At 59.8% G+C, this 20685-nt stretch overlaps 4 protein-coding genes and 1 non-coding gene across 12 annotated transcripts in view; 1 reads left to right on the top strand and 4 right to left on the bottom strand.

Moving 5' to 3' along the window:
• The first annotated feature begins 446 nt into the window (after window positions 1-446).
• Window positions 447-2412, top strand: LOC136054185 (sulfotransferase 2B1-like). The gene is made up of 6 exons (XM_065745313.1): window positions 447-601; window positions 1341-1549; window positions 1652-1778; window positions 1853-1947; window positions 2015-2195; window positions 2297-2412. The coding sequence occupies exons 1-6, from the start codon at window positions 463-465 to the stop codon at window positions 2410-2412; spliced, it is 867 nt and encodes a 288-aa protein (XP_065601385.1). The 5' UTR covers window positions 447-462.
• Window positions 2413-3725: 1313 nt separating this feature from the next.
• Window positions 3726-8033, bottom strand: CPNE7 (copine 7). 7 transcript variants are annotated; one of them, XM_065745296.1, is made up of 15 exons: window positions 7684-8033; window positions 6381-6563; window positions 6236-6310; window positions 6073-6147; window positions 5853-5936; window positions 5693-5782; window positions 5507-5605; window positions 5179-5265; window positions 5040-5099; window positions 4796-4929; window positions 4661-4715; window positions 4526-4577; window positions 4306-4439; window positions 3993-4229; window positions 3726-3911 (listed from the first exon to the last, which is right to left on the bottom strand). In XM_065745296.1, exons 1-15 carry the CDS (start codon window positions 7906-7908, stop codon window positions 3774-3776), a joined length of 1728 nt encoding a protein of 575 aa, XP_065601368.1. In that variant the 5' UTR covers window positions 7909-8033; the 3' UTR covers window positions 3726-3773. The 7 variants fall into 7 exon arrangements, with proteins under 7 accessions (XP_065601368.1, XP_065601372.1, XP_065601366.1 ...); XM_065745300.1 differs by having other exon boundaries at window positions 5179-5306; window positions 5524-5605; XM_065745298.1 differs by having other exon boundaries at window positions 3822-3911; window positions 4306-4350.
• A 2021-nt stretch (window positions 8034-10054) lies between these two features.
• On the bottom strand, window positions 10055-13770 carry RPL13 (ribosomal protein L13). Its single transcript, XM_065745311.1, has 6 exons — window positions 13731-13770; window positions 13349-13464; window positions 12896-13037; window positions 11852-12025; window positions 10558-10614; window positions 10055-10255 (listed from the first exon to the last, which is right to left on the bottom strand). Exons 2-6 carry the CDS (start codon window positions 13450-13452, stop codon window positions 10097-10099), a joined length of 636 nt encoding a protein of 211 aa, XP_065601383.1. The 5' UTR covers window positions 13453-13464; window positions 13731-13770; the 3' UTR covers window positions 10055-10096.
• On the bottom strand, window positions 13195-13277 carry LOC136054264 (small nucleolar RNA MBII-202). The gene has a single exon (XR_010622725.1). It is a non-coding gene; the product is annotated as a small nucleolar RNA MBII-202 (small nucleolar RNA).
• A 1203-nt stretch (window positions 13771-14973) lies between the features above and the next one.
• The window catches only part of SPG7 (SPG7 matrix AAA peptidase subunit, paraplegin), a 32965-nt gene continuing 27253 nt past the window's right edge, over window positions 14974-20685 (bottom strand). For both annotated transcript variants that reach the window (XM_065745293.1, XM_065745292.1), the window contains exons 13-17: window positions 19203-19318; window positions 17892-18048; window positions 17186-17349; window positions 16130-16207; window positions 14974-15230 (exon numbers count right to left, since the gene is read on the bottom strand). In XM_065745293.1, the coding sequence (XP_065601365.1) occupies window positions 15021-15230; window positions 16130-16207; window positions 17186-17349; window positions 17892-18048; window positions 19203-19318 (725 nt within the window). In that variant the 3' untranslated portion in view covers window positions 14974-15020. The remainder of the gene's footprint in view (window positions 15231-16129; window positions 16208-17185; window positions 17350-17891; window positions 18049-19202; window positions 19319-20685) is intronic.

Raw genomic sequence — 20685 nt, 5'->3', positions numbered from 1 at the left:
CTGGGAATGGGGTGGGGCCACGTGGAGCAGAATTGGCCCCAGATCCTCACCTTGGGGTGGCCGGGCTGGAAACCCCTGTGCAGCACAGGGAGCATGGCTGTGGGGCACCAAGGCCTCCATTGAATGGGGTGCAGCACAGGGCTGGAACCTAACAGCACAGGGGTCACCCGTGGGGCCGGCGAAGCACCCCAACCCCCATGGAGGCTCGCAGCCCCCCAAGTGCTCCCACATCCCCCGTGGGCTCAGCCACGTGCTCCCCATGGCGGCCCCATTCCCGGGCGACCTCACGGCCCCATCCCTGCGGCCGCGCTCCCCTCGTGCCGGCCCCGCGCAGCCGCCCTCGGCCCCCTGCCAGGAATGTGCCGGGGGGGCCCCACCCACCCCACGCCATCCGCCCGCTGCTTGGGCTTCCTCTCCTGCAGCTATTTAACCGCCGTCCCATCTCGTCCGGCACGGCCGTCCATGGAGCGCCTGGACGTAACGGAGACGTTCGCCGGCATCGCGCTGCCCGGGCACCTCCACACCGCGGAGTCCCTGCAGTTCGCCACCAACTTCCCCTTCCGTGACACCGATGTGGTCATCGTCACCTACCCCAAGTCGGGTGAGTGGCAGCGGGTGGGGATGGGGTAAATGGGATCGGGGGCTTTGATGCTCAGCCCTCTCTGCCTTTGGGCCCCAGCGCTGCCTGCGTGGCCGGGAGCAGAGCCAGCCCTGCACAACCACCGACCCCTCCCCACAGCCCCACAGCCGGGGGTCCCGGCCCCACCACCGTGCTGGAGGGGATGGCCACCCCACGCCGTCCCCCTGCTGCAGCCCTGTCCCTGCCACGTCCCCACCCCCCGCCCGGAGCCATGGGTGGGGGCTCAAAGGGGCAGTGCTCCCGTCCCGCGCTGCCAGGCCAGCCGTGCCACGTCGCACTGTGCCGTGCACACCATGCCGTGCTGTGCTGATCTGTGCCGTGGCACAGTGCAACCTGTGCCATGTGACACTGCCGTGCTGAGCCGTGCAGCGACAAGAACAGCCACACAGCGCTGTGCCATGCCGTGCCAGTGGGTGCCATGCCATGCTGTGCCATGCCAAGCCGTGCCATGCATTGCTATACCATGCCGTGCCATACCAAGCTGTGCCATGCTGTGCCACACGGTGCCATAGCATGCTGTCCCAGTCTGTGCCACACCATGCTGTGCCGCGCCATACCGTGCCGTGCCACTCTGTGCCATGTTGTTCCATACCATGCAGCGTCACGCCATGTTGCACCAAGCTGTGCCGTGCCATGCCATGCCGTGCCGTGCCACGGTGCCCCGTGCAGGGTCGGGGTGCCCTGACGGCAACCTCCCCAGGCACCACGTGGATGCAGGAGATCCTGACGCTGCTGTACAGCCGTGGGGACGCGCAGCCGGCCAAGACCATCCCCAACTGGGAGAGGGCGCCCTGGCTGGAGCAGATCCACTTCCGCAGCTCGCTGCGGGACGCAGCCACGCACCGTCTCATCACCAGCCACCTGCCTGCCCGCGTGCTGGGCCCCCGGCTGCAGGGCGGCAAGGCCAAGGTGAGGGCCCATGGGGGCACCCTGTGCCTGCGGCATGAGTCTGTCAGCTCACGGGGCAGCTGAGCCTGGGAAAACCCCCCCTTACCCCCCCCCCCCCTTCAGGTGATCTACGTGGCCAGGAACCCCAAGGACGTGGTGGTCTCCTATTACCACTTCCACCGCCTGGCCAAGTTCCTGCCTGACCCCGTCTCCTTCGACACCTTCCTCCAGCAGTTCCTCGAGGGCACAGGTAAGGGCTGGGGGGACGTGGGGGCCGCGCCGGGGGCGGCTGTTGTGCCCCCATCACCCACCACATCCCCTCAGTGCACTACGGCTCCTGGTTCGAGCACGTCAAGGGCTGGCTGGGCCAGCAGCAGCTCCTCGACATCATCTACATCACCTACGAGGAGCTTCACCAGGTGAGCCCCGCGTCCCCGAGCCCCCCGTTCCCCCACCCCCACCCCCACCTCACCCGTGGGTGCACAGGACCTGCGTGGCGCAGCACGGCGGCTCGGTGCGTTCCTGGGCGTTGCTCTGGAGCCGCGGACGCTGCTGGCGCTGGAGGAGCACTGCAGCTTCGCGGCCATGAGGGACAACGCCATGGCCAACTACACCCTGATCCCCCGCGAGATCATGGACCACAGCCAGGGCCGCTTCATGCGCAAAGGTGAGGGGCGTGTGGGGCACCACGGGGGGGGTGGGCACACCGGGGTGCCCCGAGCGCGGTGCCAGCGCTGCCGTTCCCCTCCACCTCCCCCCCCCCCCCAGGTGTGGTGGGTGATTGGCGCTCCCACTTCTCGCCGACGCAAAACGCGCTCTTCGACCGCGTGTACCGCGAGGAGATGCACGACAACGAGCTGAGCACACACTGGGACATGGCGTGAGGGATGGGCACAGCCCGGGCGTGGGGAGCGGCAGCCCTGTGCCCCCGGGGTGGGGAGGAGCGCGGCTGCACCGTCCCCCGGTGACCCCCGACCCATCGCTCCCTGCAGCACGGCCCCACTCGGGGAAGAATAAATATTTATTGCCATTCTCAGACCTGCAGTGCGTTCCCAGGGCGGGGGTCGGAGCCCCTCCCGGGGCACTGTGCGGGTGCGGCCCCACCTGCCCCATCCCCGGGGGTGCCTGGTGCCGTGCCCCCCGCAGCACCGCACTGCTGCGCTGCCTGCAGCAGCCTTACAAAGAGCTCACAGGGGAGCGCCAGTAATTAACCCCATCAATTAAACATCGCTTAGTGGCAACGCACACCCCACACCCACGGGGGGACACAGCCCTGGTGGGGGGCTCAGCCCCCCCTGCCCACCCCGAGGGCCGAACACAACCACAGCCCCGATGGGTTTCTATGGCGACGTCCGTTATCTGGCTTGATCGGGATGAATCAGGCGCTATAAATACGACGGATCGGGCACTGCGCTCTGCCCGTGGCCACCAGTGTCCCCACAGCCCACGGGCACAGCTGCAAGGACACGCCCGGTGCCAGCACCCTGCTGCCGGGGGACAGTGGGGTTCCCAGCGGGGACACACGGGGCAGGGCTTGGGGCACACCGCAGTGGCACTGCGTGTGGAGCAGGGCATGCAGCACATGGCATATAATGGCACATGGCACACAGAGCATGGCACACAGAGCATGGCACAGCACATGGCTTGAGGCACACAGCCCGGCACACGGCACGCGGCACAGCGCAGGAGGGCACCTCTCCCTGCCTCATGCCCTGGATTTTCAAGCTGCCGGGGCAGCAGCAGCAGCACAACTTGAAAGCAGAAAAGTACAGCAGCTACAAAGCGCTGCCGCCTCTCGTTCAGCCGCCGGTGGCTTTCAAGTGACAAATCCCTGCTAATGAGAGCCGCGGCCAGGCGCTGGGCAGCTGGGGGCTGCTTTCAGCTTTCGTTCCCTCCCATCCCCCTCCCCCTGCGGCAGGATGGGGCTGGGGCAGCGCGGTGGAGCAGTGGGCCGTGTCCCCCCCATCCCTGCACCCCACGGAGCGCCACGGTTGGGGATTCTGTGTGACGCAGCAGCGCCCCGTGGTCCTGGTGCCCAGACAGCAGATGGCACGGGGAAAGGGCAGCTTGCTTTATTGGCCCAAGGATGGGTTTGTCATGCAGCCTCGAAACAACACAGTGACAGACAAGCACAGAGCACAGGGACCACAGGGACGGCAGGGGACACAGCGGGGACACGGGGAGTTGGGACCACAGCATCCTGCGGTGGCACCAGGGCTGTCCCCGTCCCCACACATAAGCACACTCACTGGGGAGAGCCCAGGTTGGAGTCGGGGGTGTGGGGCTGGGGGCAGCGCGGGGGGAAGGCCTTGTAGCTGTAGTACTCCACCACCTGCTTGGGCACCTCGGCCAGCACGCACTTGGCCAGCGCCGTCGGGGACGCCTGCGGGGAAGGGTGGGGTGGGATGGGTGAGCCGGGGGGGGGCACAGGGTGGGGGACAGGAGCGCTGGAGGACCCACTCACGTTCTTGAAGTCACGGAAGGGGACGAACTGGACGATGTCACGCAGCACGGGCTCGCCCCGGGGGGAGCGCAGGACGCCGTCGTCGCCGTCCAGGATCTGCATGTCGGTGAAGTCGGCGTTGCCCACCCCCACGATGATGATGGACATGGGCAGGTAGGAGGCGCGGACGATGGCCTCCCGCGTGTCCGCCATGTCCGTCACCACGCCGTCCGTCAGGATCAGCAGGATGAAGTATTGCTGGGGACAAAGGGACGTCAGGGACACCCCCCCGTGCTGTGCACCCCCACGTGTGAACGCGCCCGCGGGGCCGCACCGATGCCTCCTTGGTGCGCTCCTCGTCGGCCGCCACGCGGGCCACCTTGGTGATGATGGGGGCCACGTTGGTGGGGCCGTACAGCTGGATTTTGGGCAGGCAGCTCTGGTAGGACTCCACCACACCCTGGATGCCTGTGGGGTGCGGGGGTGAGGGGGTGCCAGCACGGCTGGGGGGTGCAAAGGGGCACTGGGAACCCACACAGTGGGGCTGCGCTTACCCTCACACTCATCGTTGTCAGGATTGAAGTTGATGGCGAAGTCGTGGGACACCTGAGGGGGCAGAGGGGCGAGGGAAGCGGGGCGAAGCAGGATGGGCACATCCCAGGGGTCCCGGCATGTCCCCAACCCCATACCTCATACTTGGGGGGGATCCGCGCACCGAAGCCCAGAGCAGAGAACTTCTTATCGCTGAAAGGGAAGGGGTGTGTGGGGCCCCAGCATCCCGGCCCCACCGTCACCGCAGAGCCCCGGCCCTGGGGTCCCTGTACCTGTCATAGTCCTGGCAGATCTCACCCACTGCCACGAGTGCCTTGAGGTACTCGTTGGGCTGGTAGGGGTTGATGTAGTGCAGGGAGCAGCTGTTGCGGGGATCCCCGTTGGAGGCCGTGAAGTCGATGGCCACCTGGTGTGGGGGGGTCCGTGAGGTCCCCGCTGTCCCTGGGGTGAGGGGCAGCCCCGAGCAGCAGTCCCAGCACCGTGGCACGACCCCAGCCCCCCCAGAGCGGTGCTCACCGTGAAGTGGATCTGGCAGCCGCCCATGATGTAGTCCAGGAAGGAGTAGACCCTGTGGATCTGTCAGATCAACCCAGGTGAGCCCCCGCAGCAGCCTGGCACGGCACGGCACGGCACGGCACGGCACGTGGGCACTCACCTTCAGGTCCAGCAGCACCACGACCCCCGAGTTCTTGTAGTTGCGCTTCTTGATTTTGTACTTGGGGTTCATGCACTCCCACTGCACCTGCAACATGCGGCACCCGCGCTGCCCGGGGACGGCCCCACAGCCCCAACCCCACCGAGCTGCAGCCCCACAGCCCCACAGCCCCACAGCCCAACCCGGGGTGATGATGGCTGCAGTCCCATCCATCCCTTCCCCAAAGAGGAACCCCTGGAGAACGTGGGTGATGTCTCCTGGAAAGGGGGCTGATGGCAAGCCCGAAGGCAGAGCACCAGCCCCGCTGGCCACGTCCCCATGTCCCCACCTTGTTCTCCCCCATTGCCTTCTGCATCTCCTCGAAGGTGGTGAAGAACTCGCCGATGAAGTCGTGCTTTCCCCGTGAGTCGTAGTCCCACACGACGCACTGTGGGGACGCAGGTCAGCGCCGCCCCCCCGTGTGCCCCCACCCCTATGCCCCCCCGGGGATGGGGTCCCCATGGCCCTTCCTCACCCTCAGCTTCCTCTTCTCCTCGCAGCTGCAGAGGGAGTTCAGAGAGACCTTGAAGGGCTCCCAGATGGGGCTCAGGTTGTTCTTCACCACCTGGGGGAGGGAGGGCTCAGTGGGGCTGGCGCATATAGGGCGGCTGTGGGACGGAGCCGGCCGGCCTCACCTCGGTGCGGTACACCAGCTGCTCACTGCTGTCATCATCGATGCGGTAGATCTCCAGGAAGGGGTCGGACTTGCTGAAAAGGTCCTGGACAAGAAAGGACGGGGCCAGTCAGAGCAGAGGAGCACCTCTGCCTCATCCATCCCATCTATTTCTCCAGCTCATCCCATCCATTCCACCTCAACCCACCCTGTCTCACCCGCCCCGCTCGCATGCTGCTCACCTTGTCATCCAGCTTCTTAGCCCTGAAGGCCAGCTCCACGTAGCCATTGTTCCCCGAGATCTCCTCGGAGATGACCTGGCAGGACACACAGCCGCGGGGAGCTCAGCACTGCTCCCCCCCCCCCCTCGCCCTCCCCAGTCCCACCCAGCCCAGCGTCACTCACCGTGATGGTGGATTTCCCCGCAAACTTCCCATATTTGAGGAACAACGGCTTCGTCACGCGCTTCTGTGCCACGATCTGCAGAACAGGGCGGGCTCAGCACGGCCGCAGCCCACGGGTGCTGGGGAAGCAGCACCACGGGGCTCACCTGCCCCACGGTGCACTCCATGCCCCCCAGGAAGTCATCGTCGTGCGTGCCGACGCCGGCCTGCCCGTGGCTGTCGTACACCTCGAAGCGCAGCTTCTGCACCTCCTCGAAGTAATAGTCCACCGTGAAGATCTTGGCGAAGACGGGGTTCAGGTTGCTCTTGATGACCTCGCTGCGGTCCACCTGCGGGGCACAGGGTCACACCAGCCCGGCCCCGTTGTTTGGGACGCAGCGTGGTGGCCTCCAGCTCTGCAGAACCTCCAGAGAGTGCTTCTCCTAACGAGCTGGGATTTGCTCAGTGGAAGCAATGACAGCCCGCTCTCCTATCAGTGGCATTCAGCCTCTGATTCGATGCGCTGGGGCTGTGAGGCACAGGGATGGAGGCAGTGCAGGGGGAGCTGCCCGGGGCCGGGGTGTGGGCACAGGGAACACAGGGACCACGGGGACGGAGGGATGTGGACAAGGTGGGACCAGGATGTGGGGTCGAAGAAACTAAGAGATGCAGGAATGGGGGACACAGAGACAGCAGGCAGCTGCCAACCAGACCAGCAATCCGTGCGCAAGGATTTCTCTGCTCACGCTGATCCTATGGTGAAAGCACACCACTGCAGCACCATGCCCGGTGCATGAGGAAGGGGTGTCCCTGGGTGCCAGCACTGTGTCCTGGGGCACTGCACCCACCAGGGAAAGCCCCGTATCTGCAGGGCTGCGGCCGCAGGAATGCTGTGCTCTGGAGCACACTTAATGCTGGGCTGATTGGACATGAAGAGCTGCCAGCAGCAGAGGGGCTGGGACAGGAGAGAGCTGCACCAGAGGGGCTGCACCTCACACAGGGGATGCAGCCCAGCGAGGGTCCCCCACTGCTTGCTTTGGCTCCAGCACTGGCTCACAGAATCAATTACACACAGAGGGATTTAGTGCTCAATCTGCTGGCTGAGCAGCTCTGATTAGTGAGCCAGCCAGGAGCCGTGGGGCAGCCACGGGAAGGAGCTGAGCACCCCGTGCCCCTCGGGAACACACACGCTGCGGGTGCTGCCAGAGCTGCTGAGCTCCAGGAGGTTCACCACTCTGAGCCAAAGTGCCATCCCCACGCACCACCCGAGCATCCCGCAGTGCCCCACCGTGGGGCTGTGCCCTGCACCTTGCTCCCCACGTCCTCCACCCCACCCCGAGCCCCGCACCTTGCACCCCGCAGCTTGAGGCAGCGCCGTGCCCTGCACCTCACCCCTGGCTCCCATCCCACAGACACCGCACCCGCCCTGGCTCTGCCCCATCCCCATCCCCTCACCCCCACCCTGCCTACCTCCACCCACTGGCCCTGGGACTGCACGAGCAGCAGCACGCAGGGGTCCGACTTGTTGAGGGTGTCGCGGTCCAGGAGGTGCCTGCAGCTCACCCGCAGCTCCACCTTGGAGAGGACGGCCAGCGACGCCTGCGAGGACGGCTCGGGCGCTTCGCCCATGGTGGCCGCGTGGCGGGGGGCGGCCGGGCGCGATGGGGGGCAGGCAGCTCCGTGGGCCAGGGGCATGTGGGGTATGGGAGGTCCTGCAGCCCCGCTGTCAGCACGTGGGGCGGGTGCTTGTCATGCCCAGGACACAGGGCCCCGCAGTGCCAGGTGTGGGGACGGAGCCTGCGTGCTGCTGGGTGCTGCTGGGTGCTGCTGGGTGCTGCTGGGGGCTCGGCAGGCTCCTGGGGCGGGGTGGGGGCTGGGGGACCCCACAGAATGTCTTTGAGGTGAAGCGTCCGGTCCCGGCGGTGCTGTGGAGCCCTGCAAGGTGTCAGGACACCGTGGGGTGATCCAGAGTTGGCCACGTCTTACTGTCACCACACAGAGCTGGCGGAGTGCTGGGGTGATGAGGGAACCGTGCCCCGCTGTCCGCGTGGCTGCTGGCAGGGCTCAGCCCGGTGCTGCTGCAGCGCCGGCTCTGCCACCCCATCCCCACCCGATCCACTCCATCCTCATCCCACCCTCACTGCACCTCCTCCATCCCCATCCCAATCTCCTCCATCGCCCCCAGCCGCAGCACTCGGGCTCTGCCCGGTGCCCACAGCCCCCTCCCCACCGCGCCCACCCCGTGCCAGGACCCACCGCCACGGGGCAGAACTTTCCCCATGAAGTCACACGGGGCCGTGCCCTGCCCGGCACACGGCCCACAGCCCCGGCTCCGTGGGGCACCATCCCCACCCCGGCATCCCCACACGGCTGCGCATCCCCCGGTGGCGGTGCCCTGCCCACCCCCCTCACCTGCGTGCCGGGGCTCGGTGTGCTGCCGGATGAGGGCTGTGGCTGCTGTGTGCCCGCCGGAGCCGCGTGCCAGCCAGAGCTGCTGCCACCTCCACACAACTGACTCAAGCTGCAGTTCGGGAGCGGAGCCCTAAGAGGGAGACTACAATCTCCGTTAACCACTTCACTGCCGGCACCGGAGCGCAGCCCGCCCGCGGGCACCGAGCTGCCGTGGGTCCCCAGTCCAGCCAGCAGCGCGTGCCAGCCCCCCATCCTCCTCCCCTGCCCTGCCCAGCACGGCCATCACCCCACAGCCCATCACTGCTCCCCGCGGGGTACCCCCATCCCTACCCCATGTGGCCCCATCCCCCCGTGCTCCCCCCCCAAAGCAGGCACAGACAGAGGTGTCCCAGTGATGTGGGCTCAGTGGGGACTGCAGCCCCGTGGACCCCCCCACACCCCCCACCCTCCAGCACCGCAGTGCCTCCAGCACAGCTTTGTGAGGGGGGATATAATTAGCCCAAATTCACGGGGGATTAAAATGCAGAGAGGACCAAGGAGCGGGAGGGCACCGCGCGTCCCGGGAGCTAATCCCCACTGCCTGGCAGAAGTAGGACACCCTCCTTCCACCCCCCCCGGCAGCACAGCCCCCCGCAGCTCCGGGCTGAGGGCTCCTGCACCTGAACAGTGCTGGTGCTGCTCCCAAGCTTGCCAATGCGTGGCGAACGGATGGAGGGGGATGGAGGGCTCGGCCACGCGGCACAGCCCAGAACTGCTTAGCCAGCCCAGGGCTCCCCGGAGCGGGAAGGAGCCCACGGCCCCGTGACCACGTCTGGTCAGCACACTGTGACACAGCCAGCACAGCCCCGGGCTCTTCTCCAGCAAGAATCGGGCTCCTTACTGGGGACACCGGGGCACTGCTCTCGAGGAACTCCTTCAAGGCCCAGAACTGCGGCGGGGAGCACCCAGGCAGCACCTGTGTCACTGCGTGGGGCTGGGAGCCTGCTCCACCCAGCGGCAGGCAGCAGCAAGCACAGCACAGGCAGTCCCTGTGCCCCACTGACATCAGCAGCCGGGACCCACAGCCCCTGCTCCACCCCACACCGTCACCCCGGGGCAGCCGGGCAGGAGGAAGGCAGCACTGCCCTCAGGGGTCACCCTGAGCGTCCTCCTCCTTTGTGGTCCCCACCCCGCGTGGTGCTGAGCACCGTGAGGACACCACAGCACCGGGACTGCCTTGACCCGTCCCCTCAGGGCAGCACAGCACCCCACAAAGAGAAACTCAGCAGCCACACTGCAGCCCTGGAGACAAAGCAAACCACCCTCCCTGAACAGGGCTACACTCAGGTGCTCGTTTCCCTTCCTACCAAGGTACGGTTGGGGTCCCCCTGCGGGGTACCCACAGCTGGCAGGCCGAGCTCCAGGCCCCTGACACACACCACACAGCGCTCCGTAGCCACGTTTGTTTATTGACAGCTGTGCTGACAACAGTTCATTTCTTCTTCTCCACGTCCTGCTCCGCCGCCTCCTTGGCACGCTTGGCACGGATCCCGAAGAGCCGCGCGTTGGCGCGGGCCATGCGCAGGCTGGCGAAGGCCTTGAAGTTCTTCTCCTCCTCGGAGATAACGCGTGCCTTCTCCCGTTTGAAAACCTGGGGAGGGAGAGAGCGTGGCAGCCAGAGCACGCGGGCCCTGCGTCCCCACCCCACAGCAGTCGGAGCCCGAGCTGTGGGGCAGGTCCCCGCAGGGTGAGGTCACCGTGCCATGCCAGGTGCCCAGAGCCGTGCTGCTCCCATGGGGGGATTCAGGGGGGTGATTCTCAACCAATCCATCTCAACCCCACGCGTGGGATGTGGCTGACAGCAGCCTCCCTCAGCTGCACGGTGACAGCCAGAAGGGCCCCAGCCCTGAAATCCCACCCCGTTACATCCCACCCCCACCACCATCCACTTACGTTCCTGATTGGCATAACCGGTCCAGACAGCTGCGTTGCCATCTTGAGCTCCTCAGGCTGCACAACAAGAGGGGAAAGCCATTTCAGTAAGAGGAGCAGCCCATCCCTCAGCCTGGTACCTACACACGGGCTCCCAGCTCCAGCAACACACACCCCCTAGGCCATCAGGGCAGCTCCGGCCTCTCAGGGCTCTGCCAACCCGGAAAGCAGTGCTGCCCCCTGTGCCACTTTCCCTCTGCCTGCTCACAGTCCTCAGCAATCCCTTTCCACAGCCAATTCCAGCTCCTCGTGCAAGAGCAGCATGGACAAAATGAGTGCACCAGCTCCGTGCAGCTTCAAGTAAACACATCTGAAACGTGAGCCCAGAGACGAGCACCTCCACCCACTGACAGCAGAAACAGATTGCAGCAGACAACCTGAGAGCTGTGCTGCACTGCTACAGGTTTGTGAAGCTAACAGATTTAAAACTGGAACAGAACGCGTTTGGCAACGACTTCACGTGCTGCCCACAGCAATGGGGGAAAAATCCACCTCTGCACAGGGAACTCAGCTTAAAAAGGGGTTTCAGCTTCACCACGACAGCTCACAGCCATACCAGTCCCACCGAGAGCAGCACCCTCCCCACTCATTAAGCAGACACATGAAGCACAACCTCCGTGCCCAACCAGGCAGTGCAAGATGCCAGACCCTTCCTCCCCTGCCCTGGAAAGCAGCCCAAGCGAGCTCCAGCTCTGCAGGCAGTGCTGTGGGCAAAGCAGCTCAGGGTGGACAAGGCTGCAGAAGGCAGCTGGCACACACCACCTCGTTCTGCTGCTTGCACCTCCCCGTGGGAAGCATGCATTTTTAACATCAACAGACGAGAAAAGCCAGCTCTGCTCTGGATCTTGGTGAGATTTTAATGAAAACCGTTTTTGTATGTCAACAGCTACGACCTTCCAGAGATTTCCTTAACTGCTCCTCTCACGGAGCTGCTCAGCTGTGAAGCTGTCCCTGCATTCCCTTCCACGCAGTAATTACCACAGCAGAGCAGACCTCAGACAGCCTCCTTGCTCACACAGCACAGCCAGCTCCACGTCTGAGCTGCACCCCTGCTGGCTCCCAGCAGACAGCACCCAGCCCAGCCTGCTGCTGTGGGCAGTCACCCCTGTGTACATGCACAGATCCTCCTCCCAGGGGTCTGTCACTACAAGCCCTCAGAAACACAGCCCAGGCACCAGGAGGACAGGCTGATGGCCAAACCTCTGCAGAAGGGAACAGAAACAGGCTCACGTGCTCCTAACAGCCAGGTACTTACAGAGCTGTCTCCTTTCTTAGGTGCAGATGGCTTCCTTGGGAAGAGGATGAGCTTGGAGCGATACTCCTTCAGCCGCTGCACGTTGGCTTGGAGCGACTCCGTGGACTTGTTTCTTCGCCTGGGATCCACGGAGATCCCAATCGTCCGAGCAAACCTCTTGTTAATGCCAGCCAGCTGAAGAGAGAGCACACAGCATCAGCACTCAGCAACAGCACTGTGCTCAGGACAGAGCAGCCACGGCACAGAGCAGTCAGCAGCACGGGGATGGAGGTCCTGAGCGTGGCCCCGGAGCAACGAGCAGGACATGGAAGCTCTGACGCACAGCAGGTGAAGTTACGGAGGCACCACGAGGATAACTGTGGTTCACAGAGCACTGAGAGCTCCGTTAGAGAAACACTTGGAACAATGAAGAGCCTCATGCTCTGTGTGAAGGCGCACACCCCTGAGCCACTTCACATCGCCCGAAATTAAAGGACAGCAAAGCGATGGATTGGGCATTTAGAGTACAGCCCTCTTGCTTTAAAACACTCATTTCACTGCTGGGTTTTATTAGGTCCTGCACAGGACACAGGAGGACCACATGGGCTGCAGGCAGTGCCCAACGTTTACCATGCAGCACCAGGGCAGCTCAGGTCGCACAGGACTGACCCTCAAAGCAAGGTGAGGGCGCTGAAGGCCGTAATGCCATCGTGAGCTGCTCACTGCACAGCACTAACGTGTTCTCACAAGCTATGTGAGCCTGTGGGGCTTACAAAAAACATGCTCCATGGAAACAGCTGTTTAAAAACAGAATCCTTTTATTTAAATCGAGGCTTAGGAGCCTCAACTCACACTCTGACTGAATGCGACTTTAAACAAGCAGCAGTAACTACAGCTCAACCACAGACAGCAATATTTACTCTCTGAGTGAACCTCTGGTGACATACACTGCTCCTTCCCCATCCCACAGCTGCTACACACGAGCAGACAATGACAATGCAGCACACTGCTGACCTCAAGGTGCACAGCGAGTTTCAGCAGGTAGGATCAGCACCCCATACTTACTTTAAGCTCTTCGAGGCTGAACCCTCTGCCAGCACGAACTTTTTTGTGGTATCTGACAGTCGGGCACCTCACAATGGGCCGGATGGGCCCGGCCACGGGGCGAGGCGCGATGCGACGAGCCTTTGCCTGGCGGGCCTTCCTCCTGCAGCGTGGGGAACAGCGGTCAGCAAGAAGCATCGCTGCCACAGCGGCAGACAGCTGCGTGCCCCCCCCCCCGCGCGGGGCAGCGTCTGCCACACCGGGTTAGCTCAGATCCAAACGCGACACGGGACGAGCAGCTCGGACACACGAGCGCCTGCGTTGGAGCTGCCGCAGCCATCAGATAGACAAGGGTTCAAGGGAATCATCAATGCAGTACAGCGATTCCGGAGACTTCTCATCACCTGACCGCGGCCGGAGCAAGCCCTAAGGGACACGCGGGGCTGCGGGACGCGCGGGCCCCACGGCACTCACCTGCGGATCTTGCGGGCGGGCTGGTTGAACCATGTGGCCACTCGTCGCTGCCAGTCCTTGTGGAAGTGAGGCTTCAGGATCATGCCATTGCGGCTGGGCGCCATGGCTGCTCGGGCCTGCGGACACGGGCAGGGCTAGAGGCGGCGCGGGGCTGCGGGGCTGCGGGGCCCCGGGACCCGAGAAGGCACGGTGCAGGCCGAGCCCCAGTCCCCGTCAGCGCCTCCCCCCAGGGCACGGCCCCGGCCCCAGCCCCACCCCGAGCCGCCTCTGGACCGAAGCGGGGCTCCGAGCGGCCCCCGAGCGCTTCCGGGCCCGGCGCGGCCGCCGGCGGACGGATGGCGGCGGATGGAGCGCCCCGAACCGCGGGGGCAACGCCACTCACCTCCCGCCACGGAAAATGGCCGACCGGAAGAGGAAGCGGCGGCGCGGCGCACGCCGGAAGTGTGGTGGCGGTGGCCAATAGGAAGGGCCGTACGTACGGTCCAATGAGAATGACGATTCCAGAAACGTCTGGCAACGGCTTCACCGCACCCAAAGCAAAGATGGCGTCGGGCTTAAAGGGCCCGCGAGCAACTGACGGCGCAGCCCTCTCCACGCTGGCGGGTGGGCGGTGGGCGGTGGGCGCGGTGCTCCTTCTCCAGCTCACGCAGGGATGCGGGCACGCTGCTGGCCGCCTCCCTCGCTGCCTAAAAACCTCTACCGCAGCCCCATCCCCAACATGCTCAGAGCAGCACCCACGCAGCAGCGGGACTGAGGTCGGGGAACCACGAGCCCTGGCAGAGCTCGGATCCTTGATGCAGCCTCAGCCCGGGAGGGCAGCGCACCGCTAGATGGCACGGCTGCACCGGCAGCACCCGCCCCCTGCACGGCCCGGGCTGTGCCAGCAGTCCATCACCATCTGCACAGTCACAGACTTCAATCCTCGTGTCAAAAGGTTTATTGAGGCAGCCCGGAACACAGCCATCCCGTTTCACAAATGCAACACCCACTCCTAACATCACACCACAGGGTTACGGTCATGCACTCAAGGTTTCCTTGCTCTCTGCTTCTGAAACCCATGATATAAAAATCAAATAGAAGCTACTGACCAGGGAAAAGAAAGCCCAAGTCCTACACAACTCCATAGCTGCAATAAGGACACATTCTACAAACACAGCAGCACATTCCAGATAGTTTATTCTAGTGAAGTTCGTTTTCCTATTTTATGTTCAGCAGCAGAGATGACCAGAAGTTACAGCAGTCACACAACAGCTACAGCACCGCACCCAGCACTGTGTGCACTACACTGACCATCCTGGTGCTGAGGGGAACAGCAGTGCACTCCCACACGCACAGCACAGCTGGAGGCAGCACACAAGGGCTCCACACCACCCTTCACCCTTAAGAAGGCAAACAATGCCCGTGTAAACAAATTCTTTCCAGCAGATTAGACTTACCCAACTCCTAATCACTAATACCTCGCACAGAATCAATTTCAAAACCCTGTGTTCTCCTCTCCCTGCAGGTTAAAGCTTGTGTTACAAGACTGAACATAGCCATTCCTTTAATTTCTGGGAAACAGCATCACACAGATGCCCTGCTCTTTATTTTTTGAACACAAACCCTTCCTCTTCTCAGCTCTGGAATCAAAAGAAGCCTCTAGAGTCCTCCCATTCCACATCAAGAGTGGGCTTCACACTGGCCTCAGGCGTGGTTCTTCCTCCTCCTCATGGTTCGGTGGCTGCTGGGGCATTTCTTCATCTCTGGAGTCTTGCTTGTCTCTCTCTGCTTGAAGCCAGCTCTGAGGAGCTATCATTTTCTTTGGCCCATAGGGTGGAGGCCCAATCAAAGCTTCAATGTCGTCATAATTTATCACTTCTTTCTCCAGCAGGGCATTGGACAGCTAGAAAGAGTAAATAAGGCATAATGAGGCACAGAGGTCTGAAAACAGTCTCTCTGAACTAAACTCACCCTACCAGCTCAACTTGGACCTCAACATCTGGACATAGCATGTGCTGGAGCCCACGAGGAGCAGAGCCTGGCTACAACACCACACCACAGACAGTGTGACCTGGATGCCTGCTGGAGCAGTACACAGCTCTCCAGGCAGCCAGCACCTTTCACAAGCGTGTTTTTTGCCAGAAGCACTCAGTATGAGTGGAGGCAATAAAGCAAACTCCAGGGAATGATTCGTCAAGTCAGAACACCAAGGACAATTAGAGAAGTGCCCTTATTGCCATTGTCACTGCACCTGTGGCCTTGCCTAAGATGCCACAGTAACAGGAATTGAGACTGGAGCCAGACTCACAACTCCTCTGTACATAAATAACACGACACAGATAACAAAGAGCTGTTTTGTTCCTGCAGGCATGGGCTGAAGGTCATCAGAAGGTCCCCCCTAGTGAAGTTTAATTCTCTGGCCCCTCTGCCAGCAAAAGGACCACGCTTGAGCAGCAGGTGGCCCTCAAACATAGAACTGCTCGATCCTGCTGACAAGATGTGACACACTGACCTGGCAAACACAGTGCTCTGTAGATATTTTGGCTTAACTTAAAAGTTTCTCCTGTGATGAGCCTCTAGCAAACATCTGATTGCTGTTAAATGAAAGCAACAGAACAGAGGAGGCCTGCAGAGAGGAGAGTCCCCCCAACAATGCCTGCCTTCAGAGCACTGCTGGAGCACTGCCCTGGGGACAGAACTGTGATATGGACAACAGACACACTGCAACAACCAAGGTGCAGAGCACAGAAAGTATCAAGGCCAAAACCTACAGTTAAAGAGCTCCACACAACTCCAACTTACTGTTTGCAGCTTATCTCGGTTGTCCAGTAAGAGCTTTTCTGTGCGTCTGTAGGCCTGAGCCACCAGCACTTTTGCTTCCTAGAAGATAGTAAGAAGAGAGATCTGGACTGCAAGTGGGCCAACAAGGAGAGCACTGAGGGATAGAACATGCAAAATGAGCAGGCAGAAAGCAGTTACAGATAAACTTTCTGGAAGAAAAAAAACAACAAGCCCAAGAAGTACTTGTGATGGGGGAACAGTAAACTCCAGCACCAGCACAGCTCTTCAAGAGAGCCCTTCCTGATGGGAAATGCAGTCTCTATCCAAGGAGGCTGCCCAGTAGCAAAGCACAGCTTTTTGCTTTCTAGCCATTTTACTTTCAAACCAAGGCGGTATTTTCGTAGCAACAAAAGCCCCATTTCCTTTCAGGACAGGCTACCATTTTTCAGTCAGTCTGAATCATCATTTGCTTTGTTGGCCCCTGATCTACAGAGTGCAGACGTTTGGATTGTGTAACTGAGTCTGTCCAACAGAAGCTTCCTGTAATCTAAGCACTGTGTAGCCATGCTTAGATATACACAGAACTCCTGAGGGCCTGGAGAGACCTCCACGCATCACAACCTTTATCTGTTCTCAGTTCCACAACTATTTCCCTCCCTCAGCTCTTCCTCCCCGCTCTGCAAAGCATTTCTCTCCATAAGACACATTTGTACCCCCTGCCTCCCAGAAGCTCTCCAGGGTCTTGTGCACAAAAGAATGAGGACTGCAGTTTTCAAACTGCAATGCATAAAACAGACTGTATTTCACAACCATTCACTGCAGCTCCAGGCAGCACAGTGCTACTGGGCTGAACTCACAGCTGTGTGTGACTCTGTTCCTAATGCCTCACTGAACAGTCTTATGCACAGAGCAGTCCCAGGCTAACAGAGTATCTCAGTGCTCAGTTGTTGAATTTTACTACTTAATGGCTAACAGAAAAAAAAAAGGCTAAGCATTTGGGTCCAAGTTTCTTGCCATTTTCAGAGAGAAGCAGAAAGTAATGAACAAAGAGGAACAGGAGATGAGGAGCAGCCTTACGTGGTCCATCATCTGCTGAAGGCTCTGGCTGAAAGGGCGCCGGCCAATCCCAACTGTGCTCTCCCCATCTGGGAAGGAGATCTGCCCAATGCTGGGCACCATCCCATACTGCTTCACCATGGAGTAGGCAATCTTGGTCACCTTCCTCAGGTCATCCTGCGCTCCTGGGTGAGACAGACAGAAGTAAGGTATGGCAGGTCTGAGATGAGAGCAAGAGGAGTATGTCCAGCACAAACACACACTGTACCAAGTCAAAAGATAAGAGGACCTGCAGGAATTCATGCAGGTGAATGCTTTACCTCTCTGCGTGCGCTGCAAGACCTGTGCATGGCACCCAGTAGCTAGCTCATAGTAGCTGCTTACCTGCCACTGCTCTGCTCTTACCCCGTTTTGCTATAAATGGTTGGGACTAAGGCACAGAAAGCTCGAGACTCTTCCACCAGCCAAGAGTCTCACTGTGTAAGCACATCTGTAGCCTTAGGCTTTGGGACAAGTCTGAGACAACACAGCTGGAACCCACCACGAGAGGCCTTCATGCTCACAAACCCAAGTCAGAGATCAAAACAAGCAATGTGAAATTTCTCCTTCCCACCCCCAAGGGTGGGAAACCTCCGTTTCAAGTTGCTCTTGGACAGAGAGACAAGTACAAAAGTTCAGACTCCTGGCACGACCTTCCCCTTGCTTGTGTCCGGGCCTGTCTCCTCACCTGTGGTGACTTTGTTAAAGGTGATGGCTTCAGACGCTCTCCCTCCCAGCGCCATACACATCCTCTCCAGCAGCTGCTCCCTGGTGAAGAGGTACTGCTCTCTTGGAAGGATCTGAGCAAATCCAAGAGCTGCATTTGTTCGAGGGGCTATGGAAACCTGCAACACAGAGCAGCTCCATCAGTTTGGAGAACAAAGGAGCACTCAAATACAGCAGCATAGAACAAGAAGAGGTCTGCCCTCCCAGGGACATCTCTTAAAAGTGGTGGGGCTCGCTCACTGACCTACACACACAAGAACTGCAGTCGCCATTCCCATACTGAAGGCTCTGCCTTCACAGCTGCAGAAAAGCTTTCCTCATTTTTAGAACAAGAAATAAAAAGGAAGTTACCCTGAACAGCAAGCTAGTGCGATCTTGAGACTTAATAGTGGCTTTAGAGGATTTAAGCCAATTGGAGTTTGCTTTACCCTGTTCCAAAAGCATGGGGACTACCTAACAAACATACAGGATATCCTCAGAAAAACAAGACCCAACTCCCTCATCCATTAAAAGCAGCCACATTTTGTTGAGAGTAATTAACAATAGTTCAGCTTATACAATAGGTCATTCAGAGTGAATTTGCTGCTGGTGGCGGGCCAAGAAGCTGTCATTCTTGTCATTTCCACCCCTCCACCTCTCCCCTGTGTCAGGGCTCTTTGAGGAGACGTGCATGGGACAGAACACACCCTGGGGTGCCAAAGGGGGGCCCTTCCTTACAGAGAAGGGCTTCAGGCAGACAAGCTCCTAAGCGTGCCAATCTGAATTACACATCTCTTTTGATTAGTATCAGAGCAGTTTCTCCAATGGCCTGACTGGTAGCTGCAACATGCTGGCAAACCACAGCAGGGGAAGAGATCACGCACGCACACACGCACACAGAGCAGCGCTTTGTGCTTGGAGCAAGTGCATGAACTGAGCAGCAGCAGCACAAGATTCAGTTGCTTCAAATGTGCCCAGCAACTGGGTAACCAGCAGGCACTGGGAGCACTTTACAGTCAGCTTTTAAATGCCAGAGCTCCCCTGTGGCTGATTAAATCAGCTTTGCACCATTGCTATCATCACTGGAACCCATTTTTCCTGACAGAGCATTTGCTGTACAGGTTGCTGCAGTGTTCACAGCTCCGAGTTCATGACAATGACCAGAGCAAGACAGCAGAATTTAACACAAGCACTATAAAACAACCAGCGTGCCTCGGGCAGCAGCAGCAGCCCAGAGGATTCTCTTCCCACCCAACAACACACATCGTGGCACAGCAGCTGGTGCCGGGGTTACCTTCATCACTGCCTCCGTGTGCTCCAGCAGCCAGCCAACCAGCGCGTGGCCTGACTCGTGGAAAGCCACCACCTTCCTCTCTTCAGGTGACAGGATTTTATTTCTTTTGGCAGTGCCTATCAAAACACAAGCAAGGAGCAGAGGAGATAAGTGGGCAATAGGTGTAAGCAGCAGGACACAACCCTGCACAGCTTGGTGTGCAAGCCAGCGCCGTCGGTCTTTTCCTCCTCTCCTCCTCAGAACAGACTTAATCATTACACAAATAATTTATCTCCCAGTTGAATCACAGCTCTAGAGTGCACAGCCCTGTTCTGTCCCCAGCTCTGACAGAGGCATGGTAGTCTGTATGCCTGCTGAGTGACTTATCTACAAAGTCAGTCTACCATTGGGAGGACGGGAACCCCACCATCCCCACTCTTCCAAAAAAAACCCAAACTACTACCAAAAAAAAAAAGGAAGGAAAAAAAACCAACAAGACTAGCTTGAGTATCATACTGATTTTGCTGTATTTCAGACCCTTAGGGACAGGAGGAAAGAAAGAAAGATTCTGAATTATATATATATGAGAGGTCCCAGATGAGATTCTTGAGTGCTCAAGTCAGCAGAAAAAACATGAGTATCTACAAAAAAACCCAAACCAACAACTTTCTCCAAAGCCAAGAAATCTCTCATTACAGATGGCATGCTCCATACAAGCTTATTCCCGGGCTCCTGAGAACTAGCAAATTAAGCCATAACTCACATTAACACTTTCTCCAGAAAGGTGATTTTTGAAAGTGTCTATTTTCCAACCCAGTAGTCCGTAACGCACAGCAAGTCCAATTAGGATTTCAAAAAATGCTGAATGGGAGCAAAGCTTCTGGCATGTAGGAAACACGTCAGCTCCAGAACATGCTGCAAATCAAGCAGTCATTATAGCTCTGCACATCAGATGCAGAAAGGTACCAGTACTTTTAAGTGAACGTCTGCACAGTGCCAGGAGCAGCAGGGGGTAGAGCAGGCAGAGCCGAGAGCAGCTTGGTACCAAGGCTGCTTGATGTCTTGGAAAACAACATTCTATTAAACATTAATTTTTAAACAAAGTCAAGAGCTTTATTAAAGAAGGAAACAGCAAAATGAGCACGGCAGACCTTGCAGAAGTACTGCTCAGGGACCCTGGAAACCACTGTGCCCCGGCAGGCACGATGGTGAGGGAATCGCGGATGAATCGCAGCAGCCCTGATTTTCATCAGTCAGTCCTCTCCTCTGCCTACAGCAGCACGTGTGCACATCCCTGTGTGTATCCTTCTACAGAAAGGTGCATGGATACCCTAGCTTTATGATTTTTTAAATTCTGGAAGCACCCCTGTCAGCCCACCAAGAAGGGAGGGACTGTGCTCCTCACAAGAGCACAAAGCGTGTCCAGGCAGATGGCTTCTGCCCCCAAATGAAGTGAGCTCCAGGCTGGGGGAGCTCTCTGAAGGCTGAGACCTAACCACCTTAA

Source organism: Cyrtonyx montezumae, unplaced genomic scaffold (genome assembly GCF_038088225.1).
Source record: "Cyrtonyx montezumae isolate F1298 unplaced genomic scaffold, pur_monq_1.0 scaffold_35, whole genome shotgun sequence".
Lineage (NCBI taxonomy): Eukaryota > Metazoa > Chordata > Aves > Galliformes > Odontophoridae > Cyrtonyx > Cyrtonyx montezumae.
This window is presented reverse-complemented; position numbering and strand designations above follow the sequence as displayed.

Excerpts from the sequence above, each read along its gene's own strand:
- LOC136054185 (XM_065745313.1), top strand. The coding sequence starts at position 463 with ATGGAGCGCCTGGACGTAACGGAGACGTTCGCCGGCATCGCGCTGCCC. Across the intron at positions 602-1,340 it reads CGTCACCTACCCCAAGTCGG|GCACCACGTGGATGCAGGAG; the intron begins GTGAGTGGCAGC and ends CAACCTCCCCAG. Across the intron at positions 1,779-1,852 it reads GCAGTTCCTCGAGGGCACAG|TGCACTACGGCTCCTGGTTC; the intron begins GTAAGGGCTGGG and ends ACATCCCCTCAG.
- CPNE7 (XM_065745294.1), bottom strand. The coding sequence starts at position 7,908 with ATGCCCCTGGCCCACGGAGCTGCCTGCCCCCCATCGCGCCCGGCCGCC. Across the intron at positions 5,100-5,178 it reads TGGTGCTGCTGGACCTGAAG|ATCCACAGGGTCTACTCCTT; the intron begins GTGAGTGCCCAC and ends TTGATCTGACAG. Across the intron at positions 4,886-5,039 it reads GCTGCCAGATCCACTTCACG|CTGCTCCCTGCACTACATCA; the intron begins GTGAGCACCGCT and ends TCCCCGCAACAG.
- RPL13 (XM_065745311.1), bottom strand. The coding sequence starts at position 13,452 with ATGGCGCCCAGCCGCAATGGCATGATCCTGAAGCCTCACTTCCACAAG. Across the intron at positions 13,038-13,348 it reads CCCGCCCGCAAGATCCGCAG|GAGGAAGGCCCGCCAGGCAA; the intron begins GTGAGTGCCGTG and ends CCCACGCTGCAG. Across the intron at positions 10,615-11,851 it reads CTAAGAAAGGAGACAGCTCT|CCTGAGGAGCTCAAGATGGC; the intron begins GTAAGTACCTGG and ends CTTGTTGTGCAG.